The 24,388-nt window shown below is 37.3% G+C and overlaps 1 protein-coding gene across 1 annotated transcript in view; it reads right to left on the reverse strand.

Annotated features, from left to right (window-relative positions):
- Positions 1-224: 224 nt before the first annotated feature.
- LOC131038895 (T-complex protein 1 subunit alpha) overlaps positions 225-24,388 on the reverse strand; it is a 48,923-nt gene continuing 24,759 nt past the window's right edge. Inside the window, exons 8-17 of the mRNA XM_057971459.2 lie at positions 16,312-16,377; positions 14,974-15,191; positions 14,456-14,552; positions 14,249-14,335; positions 2,550-2,684; positions 2,292-2,396; positions 2,017-2,145; positions 1,814-1,917; positions 1,000-1,090; positions 225-903 (exon numbers count right to left, since the gene is read on the reverse strand). Coding sequence (XP_057827442.2) covers positions 817-903; positions 1,000-1,090; positions 1,814-1,917; positions 2,017-2,145; positions 2,292-2,396; positions 2,550-2,684; positions 14,249-14,335; positions 14,456-14,552; positions 14,974-15,191; positions 16,312-16,377 — 1,119 coding nt within the window. The 3' untranslated portion in view covers positions 225-816. The remainder of the gene's footprint in view (positions 904-999; positions 1,091-1,813; positions 1,918-2,016; positions 2,146-2,291; positions 2,397-2,549; positions 2,685-14,248; positions 14,336-14,455; positions 14,553-14,973; positions 15,192-16,311; positions 16,378-24,388) is intronic.

Here is a 24,388-nt window from a genome sequence, read left to right on the forward strand (position 1 = left end):
TTATGGAGATGACTATGTTTCCAGTTGATTGATAGAACTTCAATGCATTTGCACACCTAAACTTATTATTGTTTTGTTTCAAATTCATACCTCTTTGGAATTTAATAAGGAATTTTCTGCCCCAAAAAAACTTCTAGAATTTTATGAAAATAAAAAAATTACGAACTACGTATTTTTATTTTTTTTCATTTTTGTCAACCACATATCAGCATTTTTTCCTAAAATCCATAAAACCCATTAGAATTTTTCTCATTTTCGAGGAATGCTTATAGGAGTCCTAAAGGTGGCACAAATAAACTTCAAGTCTCCTGAAGTCTGGAGACATGTCCATGCAGGTATTCAGGGCAGGAATGTGTTTCTGATACGAGATACAAGTACCAGGGGTCTAGTTACAAGTCTCCTGGCAATCACTGTTCTATTTCTGCACTATTAAATGCAAAATAGTGCAAAATTACTAATTTGTTCGAAGTATACATTCTGCGTTGCACCAGCTAATATGGTAATTTGTTCGAAGTATACATTTTGTGTTGCACCAGCTAATATGCAACTAAGAACTCCAAGGAAATAGCTAGTTGCAACTGCCTAAATTTCATTTGCTGATTTACTATTGAAGTCTTACAAATACCCACTATACACACCTAAGAAATCTTGTAATTACCAAAGTGGTTTTGAAAACAGAAACTAAGTTCTGGCAAAATTGCAAAAGAAGAATAATTAAAAATTTTAAAAGTAGACTTCAGAAACCACTCTAGTGTCGTGTGCAACAACAAAAAAAATTACACCACGACAAAAATTGTTCAATAGAAAATGCAGTGTTTAGTCCTCTTCGTTTTGATTTTCCTCTTTGTAAAGCTTGATCATGTCATCTATTCGCATAATTGTTATAGCAGCCTCGGTCGCAAACTGCAAGCAAATAAAATTAGTTAAATCCATGGGTGACAAATTTCAAACAATTGAATTTCCCTTAAAACCTCATATATCCCTTACAAAATCACAAACCTGTATGATTTTAACTTTACTCATAGCTGGCTCAAGAACACCTGCTTCAAGATTGTTTCTCACTTGTCCCTTTATAAGATCAAGCCCCATGCTACAAATCAATCAGCAAAAAAGCATGAGGAAGAAACTCCACAAAATATTTAAGATAAGGATAGCATTAAAAAATCCTGGGATTTTTCTCAGTAATATCATGGAATTTTAAGGTAAAAGTTTGCAGGCATCAAAAGTTCAAGCATTTAGGAAAACTTACAAAACTAGTTTTACACACATTTTCAAAAATCATATTAATTTAACTGTGTTCACCTCAAATCTTTACCCAATTTTTGTTTGAAGAAACTCCAAATCTACACAGTTCACTAGAAAACATTTATAAACAATTGCATTTAAATTAGTGAATCTTGAAGTTTTTCAATGAGGGCATTTGTTAGCAAAAATATTCTTATAATATGAATGATTCCCTCGAGTTATACCTGGTTTCTTGTCAGTTTATTAGATTCTGGAATGTGTTATTAATTTTTATATTCTTATAATATGAATGATTCCCTTGAGTTATACCTGGTTTCTTGTCAGTTTATTAGATTCTGGAATGTGTTATTAGTTTTTATACGGAAACACACCAGTTATGTATTTATAGCCATATAACTGCACATATATTAGTAAAAACTAGGATTGAAAGTTCCAAACAGGAACCCAAGCAAAAAAATCTTAAATTTTCAATGTTGAATGGCATCTAATAGCTATACTTCAATAATGCCTATTACACATAGAGACGAAGATAATAATTATAAAAAACAACCAATGCTATCCCTCATACTTTGAAAGATGTTGTTTGTCAGCCTTTGTCTGTGCACTATGATGGTAGGCACGAAGTTTTGCAACAAGGTCTGTGGCATCTTTTGCAGCATTCACTGCAAGAACCTGCAATACAAAATAAAATTGTATTCAAATAAAATGACTTACATCAAAAAGAAAATTGTGTATAAAAGCACGTTTCAGAGAAAACAGTTATGCAGTAACCTTTGGTATGATCAACAGAGATTCTGCAAATTCTGCGATAGCAAGTTGTTCTCGAGAACCCAAAGTGGTTGCCAAATTCTCTAAGTATACAGATAAAGCTGCTTCAACAGCACCACCGCCAGCAACTACCTGTTGAGAACAAAAAATTCCAGCCAAATAATATAAGGGCTTACGAAAACAAAGAATGGGAGAAAAAGAGATATCATAACACATAAATTAAGAAGATAGAAAACACCAGCAAGAACCAATAGATTCTATAAATGCAGGAATCATACAGTGTTGGACTCCAGTGTCCTCTTCACAATAGAGAGGGCATCATGTATTGATCGTTCCATTTCGTCCAGCATATAATCATTAGCGCCTCTTAAAATTATAGAAACCTGATTCATGAAACGAGTATATGAAATAGCTCATCAGAATTCGTCATTCTATCACACTGTTTCATACTCCTAAGAATACATCAAGAAACAGAAAGATCCTATCATTCAGAGAAAACAACTTCAGCATTTAGCATCATAAATAATTTTACACACCGCCCTCGAACTCTTCGGTCCCTTAATCAAAATGGCATCATCATCAGCAATGCGCTCTTCTACAACCTCCTCCGCAGAACCAAGGAATGATGGATCGAATGTTTCACCACCTTCCATATCAGCAAATGTCAGGACCTAGATAACCAGCATTTCACCAATAAGCAACAACATACATTGACAAGAAAATCTTCTCTAATTACTTCCATGGTTAAATTTGCCAATATACTAAAATGGAATCTTGAAATTGGAATAGAAAATCTGAGGTTATCTACTATAAAATAATTGCCCAAAAATGGATAACTTTCATCATTCCCATCATTGTAGCAATTTTAATGATCATTTAGTGCAAGTCAAAATGTTTGAAATTCAAAATTGTGTTCATTAACGTTAGAAGAATATACCAATATTAAGCAATGAACTAATGAACAAAGAAAACAATATTTTATTTTTTTTGGTCGGTAAAGGCAGAGCCAAGATTTATATTAATTTAGATTGAATACAAAAATTTCTTATCTGAGAATCATACCATTAAAAACCTATTCTCAGCAATCCCAGCAAACCATGATTTCGTCAGCAGACAGGAAAACATTAAACTTATGGTTTAACCATTTTAACAGAGCCATCAAAATTAAGCAGTCTGAATAAAATGGAACTAGAAACGATTGTGGCAGATTCCCAACTGCCCAGAACCAGAGTGTTTAAGCATAAAAGTAAGAAACCAAAATAAACTTTATACAGTTATACGTTAAGTATCAAGAAGGGAAATTGACACAACAATAAAATAGAGCCTAGCTTGCAGTGGAAGGATCGGGTTGGTGCAGCTCAATTCTTGCTCTTCCTCGGCCTCTACCTGCTGGACGACCCCGGCCACGACCCGCACCCCTACGGCCTCTACTCGAACCGCCTCTTTGACTCTGTTCGGCTTGTGGTTCTGCCTCTGCAGCTTTCATAGGCAGAATTCCATTCAGCATTGCAAACTGGAAGAGGTCCTCCTCTTTTCCTTGGGCATCTGGATTGTCTCCTAAAAACCTCCATTTAAGATAACTCAAACCCACTCCAGCAAAGACTCTGTGTATGTCCAAATCTTTTCCTTTCAGATCAAGTAGGAAAGGGTAGTATTTGATGAGCTCTCCGTGAGCATTGAAAAGGATCCGGTCGCTTGGCCGAGGTGCCCCAGAATCGTGGAGGGCCTTATTCAGGATTTCTTGGAATTCCTGAAGAAAATCCAAGAGCAAAAACGGTTGGATATTATGACTAATTTATCCCCTTCAATGTTTAAGTTGCTGTCCATTTTTCTTTCTGGACTTCAGGTCATAAGTAGTTCATATCCAAGAGCCAATCATCACAAGTCCACAAACACCCCTAATCACTCTACAACCACAAAAGAAAATATTTGAATCATATTGTAGAAACGTTTGAGATTGCAGCAGGTAAAACACTTGGTTCTGTCAAGCTAAGAAACTGCAATTACCAATTTGTCAAGGAACTGAGCCCACACAAATGTTTGATATGTGTAGAAGACCCATTTCAGCATTGCTATGTTCACACATTGATCATTGATGCTATTTTGATCACTACCTTCCTATTAGATTATATTAAAAGGAATCACAGTTCACAGATTGAGATAAGCAAAAGAAAATATATTTGACCAAAAAAAGTTGGGTATGCCTCCAAATCATGAGTGTGTATGATCCCATTCTACATCATCAACCCAATCTTTCTTCTTCTTTTTCAAGACCAAAATCTAATACCATACATATGAAAGGAGAGAAGAAAATTTCAGAAAGGAACATTACATTCAAGGTCATACATGTGTGTAATGCTTATAATTCTCACTTAATATGTGGAAAGCTCGCCCTTTTGCCTTGACTTGAAGAGATATCCCTGACATTGTGCAAATGTTGTGCCAACCAAAGCAGTTTCTTGCAAATGCAATTGATGTCAAAAGGGAAATCGGTTTTCAGATTGATATTATGCAATTGAAAGATACCTAGAGTAATACAAGCCAAAACATCCCTATTCAATCGCACCCTAATTGCCTGAACCGTGTCATCGAGTTCTTGGAATTCCTACTTCTTTGTAGTTCGTCAAAGGGCAATTTAAGTAATCTGATAATCCATGGGAGTGGCCACATCCTTGGTCACATCACCCATCAAGATAGCCGCTTGTGCAATTCGCACACCTGTTTCATCTCTAGCCACATTAAAAAATATCTTAGCCTTCTTTTGCTCTTTCTCCTTGTTTGTCCTTGCTAAGACATCATCAATATTCTCTATAGGTTGCATCCCCATTATTTTGCTTTTCTCCATGCTCTGTAATAACCAATTGGGAATGGTGGAAATACCCATCCCATCATCAAAACATATCTCTCGATCTAGTCCTCTCAATGTTGAGATGACATCATCATCTTCCTCCTTATCCCTAGTCAAATCAAACACATTATTGCCCAAACTAACATTCAAATGGACCTTGGGAGATCTAGGTTGCTCTTCATCCTCATTCGACGGTGCCGACTACACTGTAGCCTATAATTCTTGAATATTTTTCGACAAGATCTCCATATTGGAACATTGTTCAAACTCTTTACTCTTCTTTCCTATTTCTTTTACTAAAGAGGAACTGGTGGTGGATAAAGAAGTGTTAGGCTTATGTTTCTTCTTCTTCAATTGCTAACTAATTGTCTCCTTGCTCTTCATTTTAGATTCTCCAGGCATACTATTAATATGTGTTTTAGACACTTCAAACACAGAATAAGATACCAAGAGTATCCTATCCTCTCTTGATCAAAATCTTCCTAAGTGCTAAACTTTGTGATCAATTGGAAGACTCCAAGGTTTCTATTGTCGGGTCTCGACCTGTGGATAAGCACAATTGGTCGTTGTGATAGTTGTTACTCCAAGGGGCTTTACGTATTTCTTAAAGGATGAATGTCTTGACTTCAAGGAATGCTCTTTGAATGATGAGCAATGGAGCTCTCTCACTTACTACTACTACTAGATGTTTGATAAAGAAAATGCAAAAGAGACGGGTTGAGGAGGGTTGAGGAATGCAAAACTACACCTAGGAATGCAAGGATAAAGGACAATTCTAATGAAACTCTACTAATCTTTGCTTCGACATACAAGAACAACTCCACAAGGACTAATGCAATCTTCAAGGAAATTGCATAAAATTTTCAAATTATTATCAAGCATATGCACCATTAATTGAATGCATATCAATGATTGAATAACAATTGAATTTAAGCACATTCAATGATTTCAATTGACCACACAAGGCGAGTTTGCAATCAACAAACTGCTAGTGGTGTAGATTAGGAGTTTCACCATGAATCATGCACAACAATCTAACATTCAACTCATATACTTAAACAAAATCCTAAAATTTAGATTGAGAAGATGAATAACCATGCAAATGTTCCTAAGATTGAATAGAAAACACCACACTTCAATGTCTTTATTAATCTTAGCAGCAAAATAACAACAATTCTTCAAGTCTCTCTTCTAATCTCTTACAAATGAAAAATGAATGGGTTTATATAGTGCTCCCAAATATGACAAATGGCCAAGATTGAATGTAGATCAAGGGCCAAGATTTTGCCACCTAAACCTTAACTAGGGTTTGATACAATCAAAACCTATCTAGATAAGCATTACCCAAAAACTCCAAGAATCTAGCCAATACAGAATCTAACTCCTCCATGGAAATGTTAGGTAAGGTATCCTGTTGTAAATCAATCACGTCCAACGCATCCGAGCAAGCATCCAAAGTGTTCTCCCAATCTGGCATGAGCTTCTGCGAACCATGAACATGAATCAACAAAGAGACCAAATCATCCATTTGACTCTTCTTCAAAGAGTCCAACTGACAAAAATACATAAGTTTCATCTTGTCTCTTAATTCGGCTAAGTGTAAACCACTAGCATCACTGACATCAACCCCCAATAACTCCTCTATTGAGGCAAGGATCTTCAATTGAATATCATGAATTGATCCTTCCATCTCTGCACAACTCAGTTGTGCGCTCTCATAAGCCGATTTCTTCATGGCCAATGAACAATACCAGCCATGGAAATCGTATCTATCTCCATTGTGCACAACATTCTCCCTAACCAACGTGGACTTAGGAACCTTTTTCAAAGCCTTGAGGTGTGGAATAGTCTTCTCCTGAATAGGCCTGAATTCTTCCCAAACTCCTCCAAAATATTGTATTTTGAACATGAGCCATGTTGTCTTGTCAAATGCCTAGACAAACTGAGTAAGGAAATCATCTGCCTATCTCCTTGTATTCTCAATCCATTTCTCCACCTCCGAGAGTGTATCTCTTGCTGCCTCATAATGTGAATGTAGTCCACGATCAATTGCAATAAGGGAAATAAGGGTGGGATTATCACACCTTACCCCTGCAATGTACTCTCTAAGTCTGATATTCTCTTCTTTGTACTTCTCCTTTTCTTCAATCTCTCTATCCAATCTCGCACTGATTGCCCTAAGGTTATCACCAACCTCCTGAAATTCCTGCTCTCTTGTAGTACGGCCAAGGGCAATTGAAGTAATCTGGAAATCCATGGAAGTAGCAATGTCTACCGTCACACCTGCAATAGGAACAGCCACCTGCGCAATCCTCATTCCTGTCTCATCTCTAGCTATGTGTGACAAAATCTCAGCTCTCTTAAGCTCTTTCTCCTTATTGCTCCTAGCTAAGTAGTCATCAATAGGTTGTGCCTTTATCATTTTCTTACTGTATACTCTTCATTAGCCAATCAGGAATAGCGCCCATCTCCATACCATCATCGAGACAAATATCTTGATCAAGCTCTCTCAATGCCTAGATAACATCGCCATCATCATCAGGATTATTCCTGGTCAAATCATATACATTCTTTCCCAAACTAACCTCCAAAAGGACAGTAGGGGATCCCGACTGATCATCATCCTCATCAGGTGGAGCAGATGTCGTTGTGTCATGTAAATCCTGAATATTCTCTGGTAGTATCACTGTGTTGGAACATTGCTCGAACTCCCTATTTTGTTCTAGCATTTCAACTTCCTTGATTGATGAGACACTGAGAGGTGGTGAAGGAATGATAGGTGAAAGAATAATAGTCTTTTGTTTCTTCTTCTTGACCTCCTCAAACTTCTTCCATCTAGCCTTGACTTCTCCTAGTGTGTTCTTCCTTCTCTTGGGAGCTTGTCTCTCCTCATCCGCATGCATCCTGACATCACTGATAGTCCTCTGATCATCCTCGGAAGCGGACTCCTCCAGTTTCATCTTTTCATAAGTGAAGGTGACACCCATATCAACTAACTTATTCATCTAAATATCTACCCATGCTCAAGAGAAACTCAAGACCTCTCTCATCAATACATTCAAATCTATTTCTTCTGATTCTGACCAATTAGGCAATAGAATCGCCTTCTTCATTTCATTTTCATACTGTGGATGTGTATGATCCCTGTCATCTAACACTTGGTCAGGAATGAGAAAAAGTCCACACTTCCTCATGAAATCCACTGACATCTTGGACCACATTCGTCTCTTCATTGCCTGCTCGTCCATCAGGTTGGCCCAATAACCTTCTATGTCTACCTTGTGGATGAACTTCTCTCCCCTGATCCTTCCAACTTTTTTATCTGGATCAAATCTTTCCCTTTTCTTATATACTGCAAATCGATAGAATGCAAGCTCCTCACTTGTTGTGCTAGCTGCTATGGCAAACTGGCAAACCTCCAATGCTTTCCCAACTGAAAAAGGAAATGCCATGCCCGTTTTGTGCTTTTCCTTCTGGATAGAATCAAACACAAGAAGTTGTCTCACCACTTCCAACAAGATCACTCTGTCAGAAGGATACCAAGGAAGCCTGTAGGGTTCGGATTGAAACCCATGAAACCTAAGGTATGTGAAAGTGGGAAACTGTATATACCACGATCCATATTTCTCTATCAGCTTTGTTGTCTCTTTGGACAACCTCCTGTGGACTCCACCTTGCAGCATCTGCATGATGTACATTGTGAATACATCATTCACTCTCTTATTATCTCCAAATCTCTACATGTTCAGTTGTGGATAGCACTCATAACTCCTGAATTGTCCTTGTCCATTCCCGACTTCACCTCTGCAAATCAATCCTTTGTAGGTAACAAACCATGCAAGCAAGCAGGTACACCAAATAGGAAGTAATAGTGAATGACTTGGACTGCTCCACATTCCTCAATTGAAAGTTCATATTGTCACTTATGATTCTAGACCAATTTATTAATGTTCCCTTTAGACAATCCTGGATGAAATAGAACATCCATCCATCATATATTGCACCCTGCGGCATCCCCATCACTCGTTAAGCAGGAATACTAAATCACTATATTTCTCTTTGAAGTGTGTGCACACGAGTGTCTTCGGTGCCTTGGAGTGATGAGTCCTAGGCTCAATCATCCACTCCTTGTTCACCACAGTCTTGCACTCATCCACTTTCTTCTTATATGTCTTCATATTCATCTTTAGTTATATCCTTCATGTCTGCTCCACGTGGAATTCCAAACACCTCATCAATCGCATCCTCAACAAGGTAGGCAATGATGGCACCCTTAGGAGTCTTGATCATTCGGGAGTGAGGATCATAACATCGTGCACACTCCAGGATAAGCTCACTGCACTGTATGGATTGCAGAAATCCAGCAGCCTAATAAATGCCACTCTTCAGAATGTTCACATAGGCTGAGGAAGGGATTTGGCTTCCAATTCCAAACATACACTGTCGCATTTGGTTCATGTTCAGGAAATGCATGTTCGTGTCTGTAATCTCCTTCCATCTGGATGACATCTTGGATTCTGGATAGAATTCAGTCTCAAGTATCTTCTGTTGTTCTCTCATTTCCTTGAGTCCGAACTTCAACATCGCACCTATACAAAGCTTGAAATTAGAACTTAGGAAAATAAATATTATTCTAGACAAAATTCCTAACTTCTTAATGGTTTAGACTAATTTTGGGTATGGAAATCAGGAAAATAATCCACTCTTGATATATTTCAACAATTGAATACAAAAATGTGACAAGGTTGGGGTATAAAACCATCATTAAGTTCATCAAAAATCAATAACTTTATACTTAGAAATTATGTTCAAATTAGAATGCAAAGGAGTATAACGGATCAACAATGACTAAGGAAAAGGTGTGAAAGGTTGTGTTTTCACACAAAACCAAGTCTGAAGACACCTTCCGAAGTCAACAATGGCTGCCAACAAATCTGAAGACAACCTGCAACTTCACAAATTAATCTCTAAAAAACATATTGCAATCACCCAAATATGCACAAACTTGATGAAAATCAATTTTGATGATGAAAGCAATCATATCCAAGAATGTAGGTATGGCTGGTAAAAGTTTAAATTTCTGACGACAAGTCTGAAAATAGATTACTTCAGACTTACCAGCACTTTGGAAAGAGATTAAAATCCCTGAAAATGATTGACAAATGACAAAGTAATGGACTCCAAGCAAAATCGCCAAAGGTGACAGGTGGCTGCAAATCAAAATCTCCAAGGACAGCAGCCAATAATGGAATTTGCAGACCTGCAAAAGCTCTAAAAAACTCTGAAAATGGACTGAAAATGACCTCCAATCAGCCTCTAGACAAAATTGCCTAAGGCACAAATGGGCTGGGAACACCATGTAGGTCTGAAAAATGAATTTTCCAACCAGCTATGGAGTCACACAAGTCTGAAAAATGAATTTTCCTCAGGTCTGAGAACAAAACACCAGCAAGCTACAACAATGGCAGCACACACCCAAGGAGGAAAAATCGCCAAATTTGGAGGTAAGAACCTCCAAACACAAAAATCGCCAGCTTCACAAAAAATCGCTATCCTCCGAAAAATCGTGGCAAATAGACAGCAATGGCAGCCATCAAGAAAATTGCTAGGCTGGAAAATGGCAAAAAAAATGGCAATAAAACTAATCTTCAATCGCCAGCTGGAGGAAAAATCGCCCTTGCATGAATACACTTGGCAAATATAATGATAAAATAATGCTGGGATCTCTTCCTTTAAACTTGCTTTCACCATCAACTTTCACCACACAAGCAATGTGGGATAAAAACTTGCTCTTATACTTGCCTAGCAAAAAACGATTTGCTTCTAGAAGGTTAAAATCATTAAATGTTCATTGCAAATCAGTAATTGTTTTTTATTTATTTAAATAATCATTGTTTTTCATCAAAAACAATTAAATGAGGCTCATTTATTAAAATATTTCAAAACTTAAATGGCCAATTGGGGAAAATTGATTTAGGTAGGGATTAAAAATCATTTAAAAACGTCAAAATTGTCCCCTTAGGGAAAATCGATCCCAATAGGAATAAAAATCCCTATCAAAATTCATCAACATGCACAAAATTGGGGTCCAGGGGAAAATCGATCTTAGTCTAGAATGAAAATTCCACTTAAAACTTCGTCATTCAACACAAAAATTCCCCTGGTGGAAAATCGATCCTAGTCAGGATGTTCATCTGAACACGAAAATATTAAAATAACTCTCAGTGGAAAATCATCTTGGGTCTGGAATGAATATCTGCACAAAAATCTTCAAAATCTTGTCACAAAAAGCCTGGTTGAAAATCGATCCAGGTGTGGAGTCATCACAAACATCATCCGCAACCTTATCCATACTCCCAGTGGAAAAACGAGGGTAGTCGGGACAAAATCCTAACACTAAGTCAAGATTATAGCATCCTGGGGAAAAACGACCCTACTATAGATTCTCAATGGTGGAAAAATGGGGCAAGTCTGGATTTCAGGGGAAATCCATGTCTAGTCAAGAATCTGAGGGGAAAAGCACCTCTAGTGTGGAATTTTGACCTTTAAACCCTTAGAATATGGATTTTCAACCGGAAAATGATGATTTTTCCACTCAAAATCACTACGAAACTTCAAAACTCAAAACTCAGCTGGACTTGAGGCAAATTAGCCAAAATTTTGACAAAAAATAAGGAAACCCATCGGGATAAAGTGCAAAATCAACTTGAATAACTTCCTCGGAGCGAGAAAACAACTCCAAAAGGTCTTAAAATACCTTAGCACTTTAAAATCGCCGACGTGGACGTTCAAAAACACGTTAACGCTCAAAAGGTCTACACTTAGACAAAATTAGGATCATTTAAAATCTGAACTTTACCTGCTTGATCCTATAACTTCAAAAAAAACCTAAACAACACTAGGCATGATCAAAACTCCGAGACTCAGGCACGGGAAACTCAAAATTGCCCACTAAGTTGCCAAAACCCCAAACCAACTAACGCGAGAAGAAGGAAAAGAGGGGGTCCCCATTAGCAATGGGGCGATGTGTGAAAAGGTCACAACAGGACATTTGAGCAGTTTTCAGAGACTCCATTTATCATGTGTTTTTTTCCTACATCTTCCCTTCATGATTGGGGAGACTTCATGGATACACCTTTGGTTTTATTTCTTCCCAAGGGGAGGAACGTTGTTCAACGTTTGTGGAGCAGTTTCTTCATTCATCTTCGAGCTTCTACCATTTGTGCAGATTCTACCTTGAGGGGGCTTCTACCATTTGTGTAGATTCTACCTTAAAGGGGGGCTACTTGGTCTCTCTACTTCTCTCATATGGGAGGGACTTTTTCCTCACATGGGGTTTTGTCCTTCACATACTTCTTTGAGAGTTCCTTTGTATATAGTTTTCATCTCTCTTTTGGGGGAGGATTTTTTCCCATTGGGTTTTTCTCTCTTTCCCTACTTTATGAGAGACTGCATTGGTTTGTGTGCATTTGCATTTGTACATGGGTACCTAACATGGCCTAGTAGCCGGGACCCATTTTGCATTGCTTAGCTGCATTATAGACTTAAGTGCATTCCCCTAAGTTGCACTTAAGTGGGGGGGAAGAGGGGGGGGCGGGGTGTTGGTGTAACTATTTATTCATCTTGAATATAATTACACTCTACTTAAGTTTACTTAGGTACATGCATATCATAGTAGTTTGCATATGAGACAACTAGGGAAATGTGCTACATTGGGAGTGTGTATGTAGGATAATTTCCACCTTTAATGGTGTGATCTTGTTATTACTCTATCATATCCAGTTATTGTGGAGTGATAATTCCACCTTCGGTGGGTGATCCACCTCATGCGGAATATTTTACCATCTCTCCTACCTACCCCTACCTACCCTTGCATCTCATTGAGCCACATGTCATCATTGTGTACTCTCTTGTCTCTTAGCCTTGCCTTTATAAGCAGGCTCATCTACATTGTATGTAATTTTTTTCCACCTTCGGTGGGTGATCCACCTCATGCGGAATATTTTACCATTTCTCCTACCTACCCCTACCTAGCCTTGCATCTCATTGAGCCACATGTCATCATTGTGTACTCTCTTGTCTCTTAGCCTTGCCTTTATAAACAGGCTCATCTACATTGTATGTAATTTTTCCTGATGATCCAGTTGATCAGTATTTTAATCTTGACAGAACACAGTTTATTCCTATCAATATTTTGTCTCTCTATTTTGTACTTTTCATTGAGCTCTTGATCTTGGCAAAATCTCACAGCTTTCAAGTGTCGTAACGATGTCTACAAGTCCCTCCTTACCCCTGCAATGTGCCTCTGCAACTTAAAAACCTTTGCTCTATCACTTCCACTAGAACAATTAAGGATGCAATGAGAAACAACTTTTCTAACCAATTTACAATGAACTTTTGCCTCTCCTAAAAAAGCCAGACCAAACAATTCCAATTCCAAGGACTCCCCAAGATGCTCTGTATCATTTAAGACATTCCTTAAAAAGGAATATAGTTCCTACTGCTCTCCACCACAAAGAACTCGACAAATTCATAACTCTAAGGCACTAAGACAACTCCTTGACTGTGAAGAAGAAAACACAATGAGCCCAATCATCCAGTTTCTTCTATCTGATTTTCAGATCAAAGGCAACGAGCAAATTAAATTTTGACTTATCTTCAAGCTCTAGTGATGTTAAAGCCAAGGCTAAAGAGTCATATTGCACTATTGCTCAGATTCATCCCTTGCTGACATCCATTCCCAGATTGAAGCTATGGTGGTGTCATACTAGCTTCAATTGGAGATTACAAGAGCAATAGTTGTATGTTACTATTAATCAGATGATGGCATCCATACATGAGATTGATAATACGGAAGCCAAGGACGATGAGGAGGGTATTACTAATTAGGACTTGATGTTAGCCTAGGGAACCTAGCCACAGTGATGTTGCAGATGCACCGAAAGCTACTGCTGGAGCTTCTGCCCGCTCCCCAGCATTGATTTGATTTTGTGAGGCAAAAATGTGGTGTTGAAGCTAAAGGGATTCGATACTTAGCCAAGGGAACCTAACCACAATGATGTTGTAGGTGCACCAAAAACTACTGCTGGAGCTTCTGCTCACTCCCCAGCATTGATTTGATTTTGTGAGTTAAAAATGTGATGTGTTAAAGGTTCTAAAGAAATTTGATAGGGGATCTTATTTTCGACATACTTCTGTAATCTAAAGAAATTTGATAGGGGGTCTTATTTTCGACATACTTCTGTAATTAATAAATTCAAATTTGTTGCTTCCAGTTTGGTATGATATGAAACTGTCCTTAATAGGCATATTATTTTGCGAACTTTTAATCTTCTAGAAAATAATTAATTACCACTGATTAGAAAGCTGACAAAATAAGTTCACTACCTGTGTAGCACCAGTTGCCTTGGCAACATGACGCAAGTCTTCCTTACGTACACGACGAACAGCAATTGCGCCAGCTTCTACAAAGTACTGCACCATGTAAAAATCGACAGACATTAACCAGCTTATCTAAACAGCAGTCACATTACCAAAATTTCAGTTTGTAAACTACTAAACTGCAGCAATATGTGAGATAGCATGCAAGTAGACCTTAAGAGCCATGTCATCTATTCCTTTTGTTGTTAAAATGACATTTGCACCAGCTTTCAAAAGCTTCTCAATACGCTCTTTAGTTATATCTGCTTCTCTGCACAAACAAATGAAAAAAACATGACAGTGATCAATAATATGCAATTGCAAGTTAAAAATACCCATACTTGACCATCTATCCAACTCCACATTGCTGCATTGGAAACGACGCATACCATGCTCATCTTCAATCAAAAAACCACAATTTCTAACAATATAAACAGACTAGCAACAGCAATTCAAGATAAAAAATCAAGGCAGCTCCTGCCTTTCCAGTAGTCCTATAACTTATGCACATTATATTTGCCATGGGCAATGCTTAGCACATCTTTGCAAATAAATTTTACAGGAACCTCTGGGTTTTTGAGAAAAGCACATCACAATGTAAATATAAAAAACTTAAAAATTGGATATAACTTATCCAAAACTCAACAAACACTCTAGATCTTATCAATAAATAAGCTGCATAATTTGTCTACCTTTCACGGATCCTATCAAGCTGCCTTGGATCAGTGACAAGAACCTGCACTCCCATCTGCATTTTTGTCTTCTGAAGATTGAAATCCAAACATGCAATTCTTGCTGGTGCCACTCTTGTAGGCATGCCTTGAGCTGTCCGACCAGTATTCAGAGCATAACCATTTAATAGATAACTATCTTTAGACCCCTGTCCATGTGCCTTCAAAATATTGATACCCTAGAGCAAAAAGCAAAACATGGTCATTCATAAGCAAGCATCCGAAAAATTGATTCAATTATCCTAATCTACAGTCTATGCAGAGAAAATGAATTATCCCCCCATGAGTATTTATACAGCCCACCATTTCCCAAGGAAGTCCAGTCAAATAAGAAATAGCCATCTGACAGAAAAAGATCCACAGGCTCATTAATAGACACAATATATGGCAGACTACGGTCCTGTTAAATGGAGCACTAACATCCATTAATTGATAGAAATCATGCAACCAACACCATCTTACCAACAGTCATCAATAAGATTTAATTTGGGCTTACAATTATACTTCTCCTGTACAACACTCAAAGAAAAACTGGTTGGCAGTTACACAGCAAGACTAACACACCAGGGTATGAGTATACTTCCTTTTATAGACTGCAAGGAAGCACAAAGTTGGTCCAATTTTAGGTTTGTTTAATGCTGCTTATAACCTACTTCCTTTTATAGACTGCAAGGAAGTACAAAGCCGGTCCATTTTTAGGTTTGTTTTATACTGCTTATAACCTACCTGCCTGTCTAGTCAGGCAAAAGGTTAACTTTAAACGAACCTCCTATGCTAAATTAACGATTAACTTTGGGATCTTAATAAAAAGGTTGTATTAATCTGTTCTTTGTTTCATTCTCTGATACTCTTCAAACCTACTGTTATTTTGGTGAAGTTAAAAGTCGGCAATAAAGAATATCAAAAAGCACAAGGATATCATGATGCCACTTAGAGGTTTCCTCTGTAGATGGCCAATAAATACTTGCACAAGGATAATCTTAAGCAAGTGCAAAAAATGTTACCATATTATGAATGATTGACATAATAGGGTTTTTTAATAGAATGGTTTCCCAAAGAAAAATCTCTAGTTATGCTATGAGTTGCAATTATTTCTTTTTATTAAGTTTTAAAATTTTATTAGCATTGCTTCTCCTGCATAAATTTATTGGCATTTTTCTCTTCAACGAGACAATCCATCACAGCCTGAAAATGGGCATAACAAAACAAAGTGCAAGCACAAAATGGCAATATATAAAACAAAAGCTATTAAACTATAGATACCACAGGACTACAAGCTTTATAGAGACCACCATCTACCTTGATTGGATATTTCATTTCACCCTTGTTGCCAGGAGTTTTTACAGCTTGAACAGCTTCAACAACCTACAAATCAAGACAAAAACAAACAAAAAAATCAGCCATTTTGCCACAGAGATATAAGAAACCTAATCAACAGCAAATACCTGTTTATAAACACAATACCAGGAAGCCAAGTTTTTATGTTTAGTTTGAAATATAATTTTAGAATAACATGAGAATTTTCCACACTCGTTTATAGGAAATATCACTTCAGATGTTAAAAACTTTGCCTTAGGAGGAATATTATGTCAATTTTCATTTCGAGGGCACTACCAACAGCAATACTTGTTTGACTGTTTTCCAGTATGCTTATCCTTTGTTTCATCAAAAATATATTTTGTTTTGTAAACCCATCTACAAGCAACAGTCTCCTAAACACATCCCAATTCAACAAGAGGCCAAACGTTGTGTTCCATAAAGGCACAATATTTGATCCTTGCTGCATCGAGTCCTCAACCCAGCATTTTTCCTCATTTTATGCAATTCTTTACTATTAAAATATTGTGAAAAAATTTTAAAAGGATTTATCAAAGCAAATTTTACATAAGAAATCCTCTAATTTGGTCTATAACAACTTTGGCATAAAACCACTTTGGCCTTAATTTAAAAACAAATTATGTACAGCAATACTAAATGCCACCATTTGAAGTTATGATTCTAATACTTCAAACACTTACAACTTTTAGAGTTTATTCCATTGTTTAGCAGGTTTTCCTTACTTTTTCTTGATTTTATTGAGGTCGTCTAATTTTGATATCAAACTGACCTTTCATTTAACACATCTAGTAATTCAGGGTTTGATTAAAAGATATTTTCACAATTGCAAAGCTAATACTGAGCTTAGGCAGAAACAAAAAGGAAAACTTGCTAAATGAGAATCTAGAACAAGTTCTGTGTGGAAGTTTGTGAGACACATGTAGGCAAAGGCAAAGAGAGATATAGAATAGAAACACTGAATGTCTTTTATTTGTTTGTTTGTCTTGCACAAGGCGTGCTCTTGATAAAGATGTATAGTTGCTATCTTGTATCTATCTATCTACCTGCCTACTAAGCTAATGTTACAGATAAGCCAAGAGTCATTAAGGAAGCTAAATCATTTCCATGTGACTCAACATCTCCCCAAGGTTATATTGTGTGAATGGAAGGTGTTGGTCAAAGACTTAGCATAGCACAAGCATCAGAGATGTCACCTAGATTACCACAATGACTACAATACCTAATGTTTGTAGTGTGATACTTGAAACAACATGGTTAACCATGAATTAGTCTTCGGAGTTTGGCCTAAAGGTGTGTTGGACTTTGTTGAAGATGTGCTAGAAACTCTAGAAGGTTTGGCAAAAGTGTGGTTAGCACTCTGTGCCACTGCTGGCGTGTGTGCAGTGTCGACAAAAGAGGAATGAATCACCCTTGTGTTAACACAAGCATCTGGGAGATGCTCTGGTGTGCTACGAATCAGAGAAGTGTTACCATAGGTACCACATGGTTTTGGTGTCACCACAGGAACCACTATTGGTAGACCATGTGTTGAGCTTGAATTCACTTCAAGAATCCGATCTCTTATTGCCCACTGATACAACTATGCTGCAAGGATTTCTGTTGTATATCCACTTGTGACTATGCATATATCGATGTCCAAGGAGTACATTAAATACTTCCATCAGCATCACATCACAAACTAACTCCTTAAAAGGATGAATAACATATGAAGAGTGGCACCAGAGAGTAACATATACACCTTGGCTGTTGCAAAAATTGAAGCATCCAAATTTGTATGATTATAAATGAGGCATGGTTAGCAAATTCAAGCGCACGATGGTTACTGGAAAAATCAAATTACCACCATCAATCAAGAAATTAAGAGGCTGACCTTGCATCCACATTTGTGACCAAGTTGCTCTACTTCAACTTCTAGCACTATGAGGATTTCTTGTGCAGTGTTGACTAAAACATTGGGATCAATGTCAATGATTCCATCTAAGGTCTTGACTCCATAATCCTCTATTTCAATTCATGTAAGCAAAATATTTTGAGCATGACAATCTGCATTGGATTAGCTGCTCGACTTGTTTTTGTCCTACCATGTACATAACTTGGACAATTTGTTCTTGTCCAAAGGAGGTGTTTACCCCGGTGCAGAGGTTGCTTCCTGCTTGCTCTTTTTCTTGAACTCCTGAACAAATGCTGCATAGCAATAAGCTTCTCCTATCATCTTGACTTTAACCAAGTTCACTTTGGTCTAAATGGGTGATCACAGGCAATTGTGGTATTTGAGGACTCAATGTTGCTTTGATTCAAATAAGCATCGCCTTACATAAAGATCATGGAAGGCATTGGTATAGGCTTAGACGTACTGCCATCTCCATGTGAGCATTGCATTTAGCAACCACCATATACATCGTCTGGATAGTATTCATCCATGAAAGCTTCTAAGAATGCATCACAAGTAGGCTCAAATTTTCCTCCCATTAGGTCTTCCTCACAAAGCCCATGTGCTTGCCACCACTTCTTGACAAGTAAAGGGACTTTCACAAGTGCAATTTTGATCTCCTCATCAAAAAAATCAAATCCTCGGGAAATAGGACCTAATTGCTCTAACTTGTTATTTATTGCTTCTTCATCTATCTTGCCTTCAAACAAAAGAATGTCTAGATTTACTTGAAACCTAGGGAGGGCTTTGTCAGTTCTTCCAACTGATTGCTTCAAATCTTCTAAATATTTGCCAATTTCTTATATCCAAAGACTTCAAGGCAGTTGCCAACGAACAAGAATAAACTGCAAAGTTGGATTCCTCTGCATTTCTGGTTCTGCGAGACTAAGGAGGATGATCCTTAAAAAATACCTAACGATTTACTCACTCAACAATTTGGGTATAGTAATACAAAGATGCTCTCACAATTAGGTCAGGAAATAGATAATATATGTAACAATTCAGAATAATTCTTGAATATCATGCATTGCTGGCTCTGACAACATATATGACTACTTTAAACACAAAAATGACTTAAAGTAGCATTAATTTGTTCAATTTTGAGTGTGATTCTATCAGATGGAGACAAGATTTCCTTAACAGTGCCTATCGAGGGTTGCAAAGTCAATTTTAGGAAGCAAACAGCACAGAAAAATTGATTTCAATCATAGGGTTCACGGTATTAATGCATTATATTAACACCGACAATTAATATGATAATATCCCATTGTAGTTCTTCTTCTAGATCCCTAATATTTCACCCAAATCCTTATATCTTATTTTAAGAAGTTTAATCTTTTACTTGAAAAGATGCAGAAAATAAGACATACACATTGAAAATAACACAGAGCTGGAACCAACGAAACTTGTTCATTAAATTTCAAAAGAGTTTGAGTACAATACTACGGAGACAATTGCAATAGAAATAATATATTTCATTGCTCATTCGGATCAAAATATTTGCTATACAAGTATCATATGAACAGGCTATAACTTCATCCTATAACAACTGAATTGACACTTTACAAGAAAAGACCTGACTTGACAAACTACTACTTCAGAATTTAAAAACAGTAGAATCCGTTAACAATGGCTCGGAATTCCCTTTTATAAAAACCAGATAGCAACAAGCTTAAAGCCATGTACATGTCAATTTTCATTTGACAACCGTTTATTACATGAAAATATGCCAAAAGGCATCTTTGTTGAACTAGATGACAAAAGAGCACTTTATCCTCATCCAAGAAAATGTTGGAGAAGTTGATGTTGTTAGTGATGCACCCATGTCATGAGGATATACACCAGCCTCAAAACCGATTTTGTACTGATCACCAAATTGTTGAAAATACCTTGATAAACATGTGATCTTTGATAATGATGATGAGGCATGAAAGGTACATGAAGATAACCAATCGAAATGCAAATCAAAGTTTGAATTTTCTTCATTTCATTTCATATTTCAAAAAAATACCCGTGAGCTGATGATGTGGCCAAAAAATGCTGATCGTAACAAAGACTACACTGCTGATTAAGCTATCCTGCAATATTTTCTTTGCCACTGTATGCAAGTTACTTCAGATGGCCATTGGAATGCTCATATCCTCCCAACAATATGTAAATGAAGCATATAGCTATGATCTAAAACTGCCCAGGTTTCATGGATAATTTTCTCAAAACCAGATTCAACAATAACAATTATGTCCACAGCAGCATTAAATAAATCAAAATCAATTCCCTCATCTGAATCAATGAATGAAAGAATTACAGGAGTCAATTTATTAAAATCTGATTGCCATCAATCAAAATCCTTCAACTCCTTTGGTTCCTTTTGTTTATCCAAAAAGTCTGGCACGACCCTAAGCTGAATAATCTCAAACATCTCAATTTCATTTTCACCTGCTACTCCAACTTTTGTAAAAAAGTATTGTCCTCCATCACCAATGATGCCATCTGTTCTATAGGCCAAAGCTCTAGAGGAATGTCAGGATCATATTGTGCAATTCTGCACATTAATCTCAATGTGCTACTCCTTGTTCCCCACCTTTCAACTATTGGCCTAAGAATTGGGCATTTACCCCACACTTACTTTGAGCTGAGCAAAGTCCTTTGTAAAATGCATGAGTATCTTCTAATCTTTCAGTAGCCTTTTTTATTCTATGCCTGAAGACTTTCTCAATGGCTATTAATGCTTGCCTCTTAGCACTCTGTTTAACTTCTAATACTTGTTCTTCCAACTCTTCAATTCCGGATGCCACTACATTTTTATACTGAGCAATATCTGTTGAAGCAGTTGGAGATGGAAGACTTGGCACTGCAAGAGTTGGAGGTTCTAAGGCTGATGTAGGAGCGCTCTCCATCATTTTCTCATTATATGCTTTTGTCAATTTAATTTGATCCTCCTGCAGATTATTGAATATTTCTTGCTATTTTTTTGTGGCAGCCTGACTAAACATTGCAATATAACTGCTACCATTGTTGCTTAAAGGGCTGCTGTGTCTGATAATCTTTTCATAATCAAACTCCCTTTCATTTCTTGTGTAATCTCTGCCACTTGTGGCTTATTGGTGTCTGTGGTCATTGCCCAAATAGCTAGGGTCTCCAATTTTGGGCTAAAACCTGACCCACATATTACTCTCTTCTTCCTCTTCTTCCTCTTCTTCCTTGTATGAAATGAAGCCCTCATCATTTTGTCTTCTCATTGCATCCAATGCCTGCCAAGACAGAAGCAATATACCATTCTGGGAGGAGTAAACCACTCTCTTACCATTTTTCTTCCTTCCTCGGAAGTGATATGCTTTGTATCAAAATTTACTTCCTTCGAAACCCAGGCAGTTACTTCTTCATACATTGAAGGATCCACGCCCATCTTTGCTTGTTAATCTTTCTGCAACTCCTTTACTTTAGTCCTCGTTAATAATCCTTTGAACTCTGGAGTTTTAACAAAATCATCATCAGAGAGAAACTGTGCACAAGCTAGAGCTCTAATCTCCAGTACCATCCCTACCTACTTCTCTATTCATGTTTATTCTATCCTCAGGCACAGGGCAGCTTCCACAGTTAGAGGTGATTTCATTGGTTGATTAACCTTCTCTTCCTCTAGAACATTGCTTTCTCCTACTGCCTTTGATTCTCCTTCTCCTTCTGCCATCTAATAATCAACAAACTTTGGTTGTTTAACTTTTCTTCTTTGGATGGCAGTTCCGCAGACATTGCAGGTACAGGGGGGCTTTGTGATGTTGGAGAATGAATTTCCACAGTTGTTTTCCTTTTCCTTTCTCCCCGTAAACCTATTGCACAGAGGGTAGTGTTGTGACCTATTTCACACATCGCCCCATCGCAGATGGGGACCCCCTTTTTTTTCGCTTTTAGGTTTTGTCTTAGCTCTGCATTTTCATAAATCTTCATTTCAAGAGAGTTTAAGAGTTAAGAGTTTTGAGGTCATCCCGAATCAAATTAAGAAATCTTGCTCAGAATTAAATTTGAATGTTGCCAAAGTGCTCAGAAGGTCCGAAGGACGAGGATCGCAATTGCTTTGGGTCATTTCTGACAACTTGCTATTTTTTAAAATTTTAAATTTTTTGCTTTTTTCTGCTTTTTGAAAGTGGCATATGGGTTTTGTTCCTCAAGTCATTTTATTACTACCCATTTTGTCTGAATTTGAAAATCTTGTGTCTAGGTATAAAAAGAAGGGCATCAAAAAATTTTTTTTTTTTTTGTGATTAGGGTTTTGTTCTTTAGGTCATTTTAATCCTGCCCATGTCTTCAGATTTGAAATTCTTTGCTTCTAAGTGTAAAAAGCAAGGGTTTGAATTTTTTTGCTTTTTTCTGAGATTAGGGTTTTGATCCCCATGCCAAATTATTACTACCCATCTTCTCAGATTTTGAAAATATGGTCTCTATGGGAACAAAGAAAGATGGAAACCCTAATTAGGGTTTTGTTCCAAAAAAGCACTCTTCACGTCATATGATCAGTACCATGTTCTCAGAATTGAAAAATCACGTCTTCAAGTGCAAAAGCAAGAACTTAGGGTTTTGTCCAGAAGATCAAATATGAACATGGTCGGTCTAGATGGAAGCATGGCTGATCAAATAAGAAGCAAATTGGCATCCAGGAAAATTTTAGCCCAAGGCATGTTTAATGGCAAGACATCCTCAAGCCAAGGATGGAAGCATGGAAGACGGCACATAAACAAGAATGTCCAAGCTACTCTCAAGTTTGCCCAAGGCAAGAAGCAAAGTTGTCTGGCACTTGCTAAACTCCTACCTCCAGTTACCTAACTCATGGCAAGGGTCAAGAAAACTCCTACCTTTGGTTATGGTCAAGCAAATGAAGTTGGCATCATGTCTTCCAAGTCCGCCCTACATTGGCACATGGAATGAAAAGTCCGCCCTACCAAGTGTGTGGCATAAGCAAGCTAAACTCCACCTAAGGCATGAGCAAAGATGGAAGGATACCTCCAAAGTCCGTCAAGGCTAAGAAAAGATGACTAAGGCAATGTAGGGTCCACTTAAGTAAAATTGAAGTTGTCATAACAAGTATTAAGTTCGCCTAGGGAGCCTTCTAGGTTGGCAATAATGTGTTGATGACATGGCACTTTAAAACTCACTTGACAAAGAGGAGGATAGCAAAGTTGACACACTGGCAATAAAGCAATGACACGGCATGGGATCCGCTTGAAGTTTGAAGTGGAAATATTACATGGCAATAAAATAAATAAAGATATTTCCCAAGTTCGCCTTCTAGAAGCAAGTAACAAGTTTGAGAAACTTCCTAAATTTGCAAGGATTAGAACAAAGTAAAGAGTTTGAATTTTCAAGAGGAAAGCAGTAAAAACAATAAAATAAAGAAAGCTTTCCTTTTAAGTTCACCTTTTAGAAGAAGGATTAAGTTTGAATTCCTCCTAAGGAGGAATAAAACAATAAAACTTTCCTAAAATTACCTTCTTATTTGCCAAGCAAAAAGTTCAAACTTCTAAAGAAAGCTTCTAGAAACCCCTTGAGAAGCTATAAAAGAAGGTTTTATCTCATCCAAGCAAAGTTCGGATTTCTCCAAAAATTCGCCAAGTATGAGCAAAGGAAGCAGCTTCAGAGTCTGATCAGGTTATCAAACCTGCAGCAGAGATAGCATAATTCACCTTGAAGATAAGGGACAAAGCATAATCAAGGATTTTGGAGAAGCAATTGAGAAGTTTGACACATCCAAAATCCTCCAAGTTTGCCATTGATAGCAGATTGAAGGTTTGGTGATAAGACAATAGAGCATCTTCATATCCTAAAATATTCTGAAGTCACCATTGATCATCTTTAAATCCGCCTTGAGAGAGAGAGATTATTCAAATCTGCACAAAGACTCCTTAGTAATCTTTCAAACATCAAACTTCACCCTATCCAAGAGACTATCAAGTCCACCCTTGATGATAAAGCAAGATAAATTTGGAGAAAGATACATGTCCAAGACTCAGTCAAGGTTGAAGAAGAAGAATTAAAGCCAAGCTTTCCAAAGAAAATATAAAGCATACAGCCTTCAATCATGCACGAACTCAGTTAGGAAATGTAAAAGACATCACT

Source organism: Cryptomeria japonica, chromosome 6, assembly GCF_030272615.1.
Source record: "Cryptomeria japonica chromosome 6, Sugi_1.0, whole genome shotgun sequence".
NCBI lineage: Eukaryota > Viridiplantae > Streptophyta > Pinopsida > Cupressales > Cupressaceae > Cryptomeria > Cryptomeria japonica.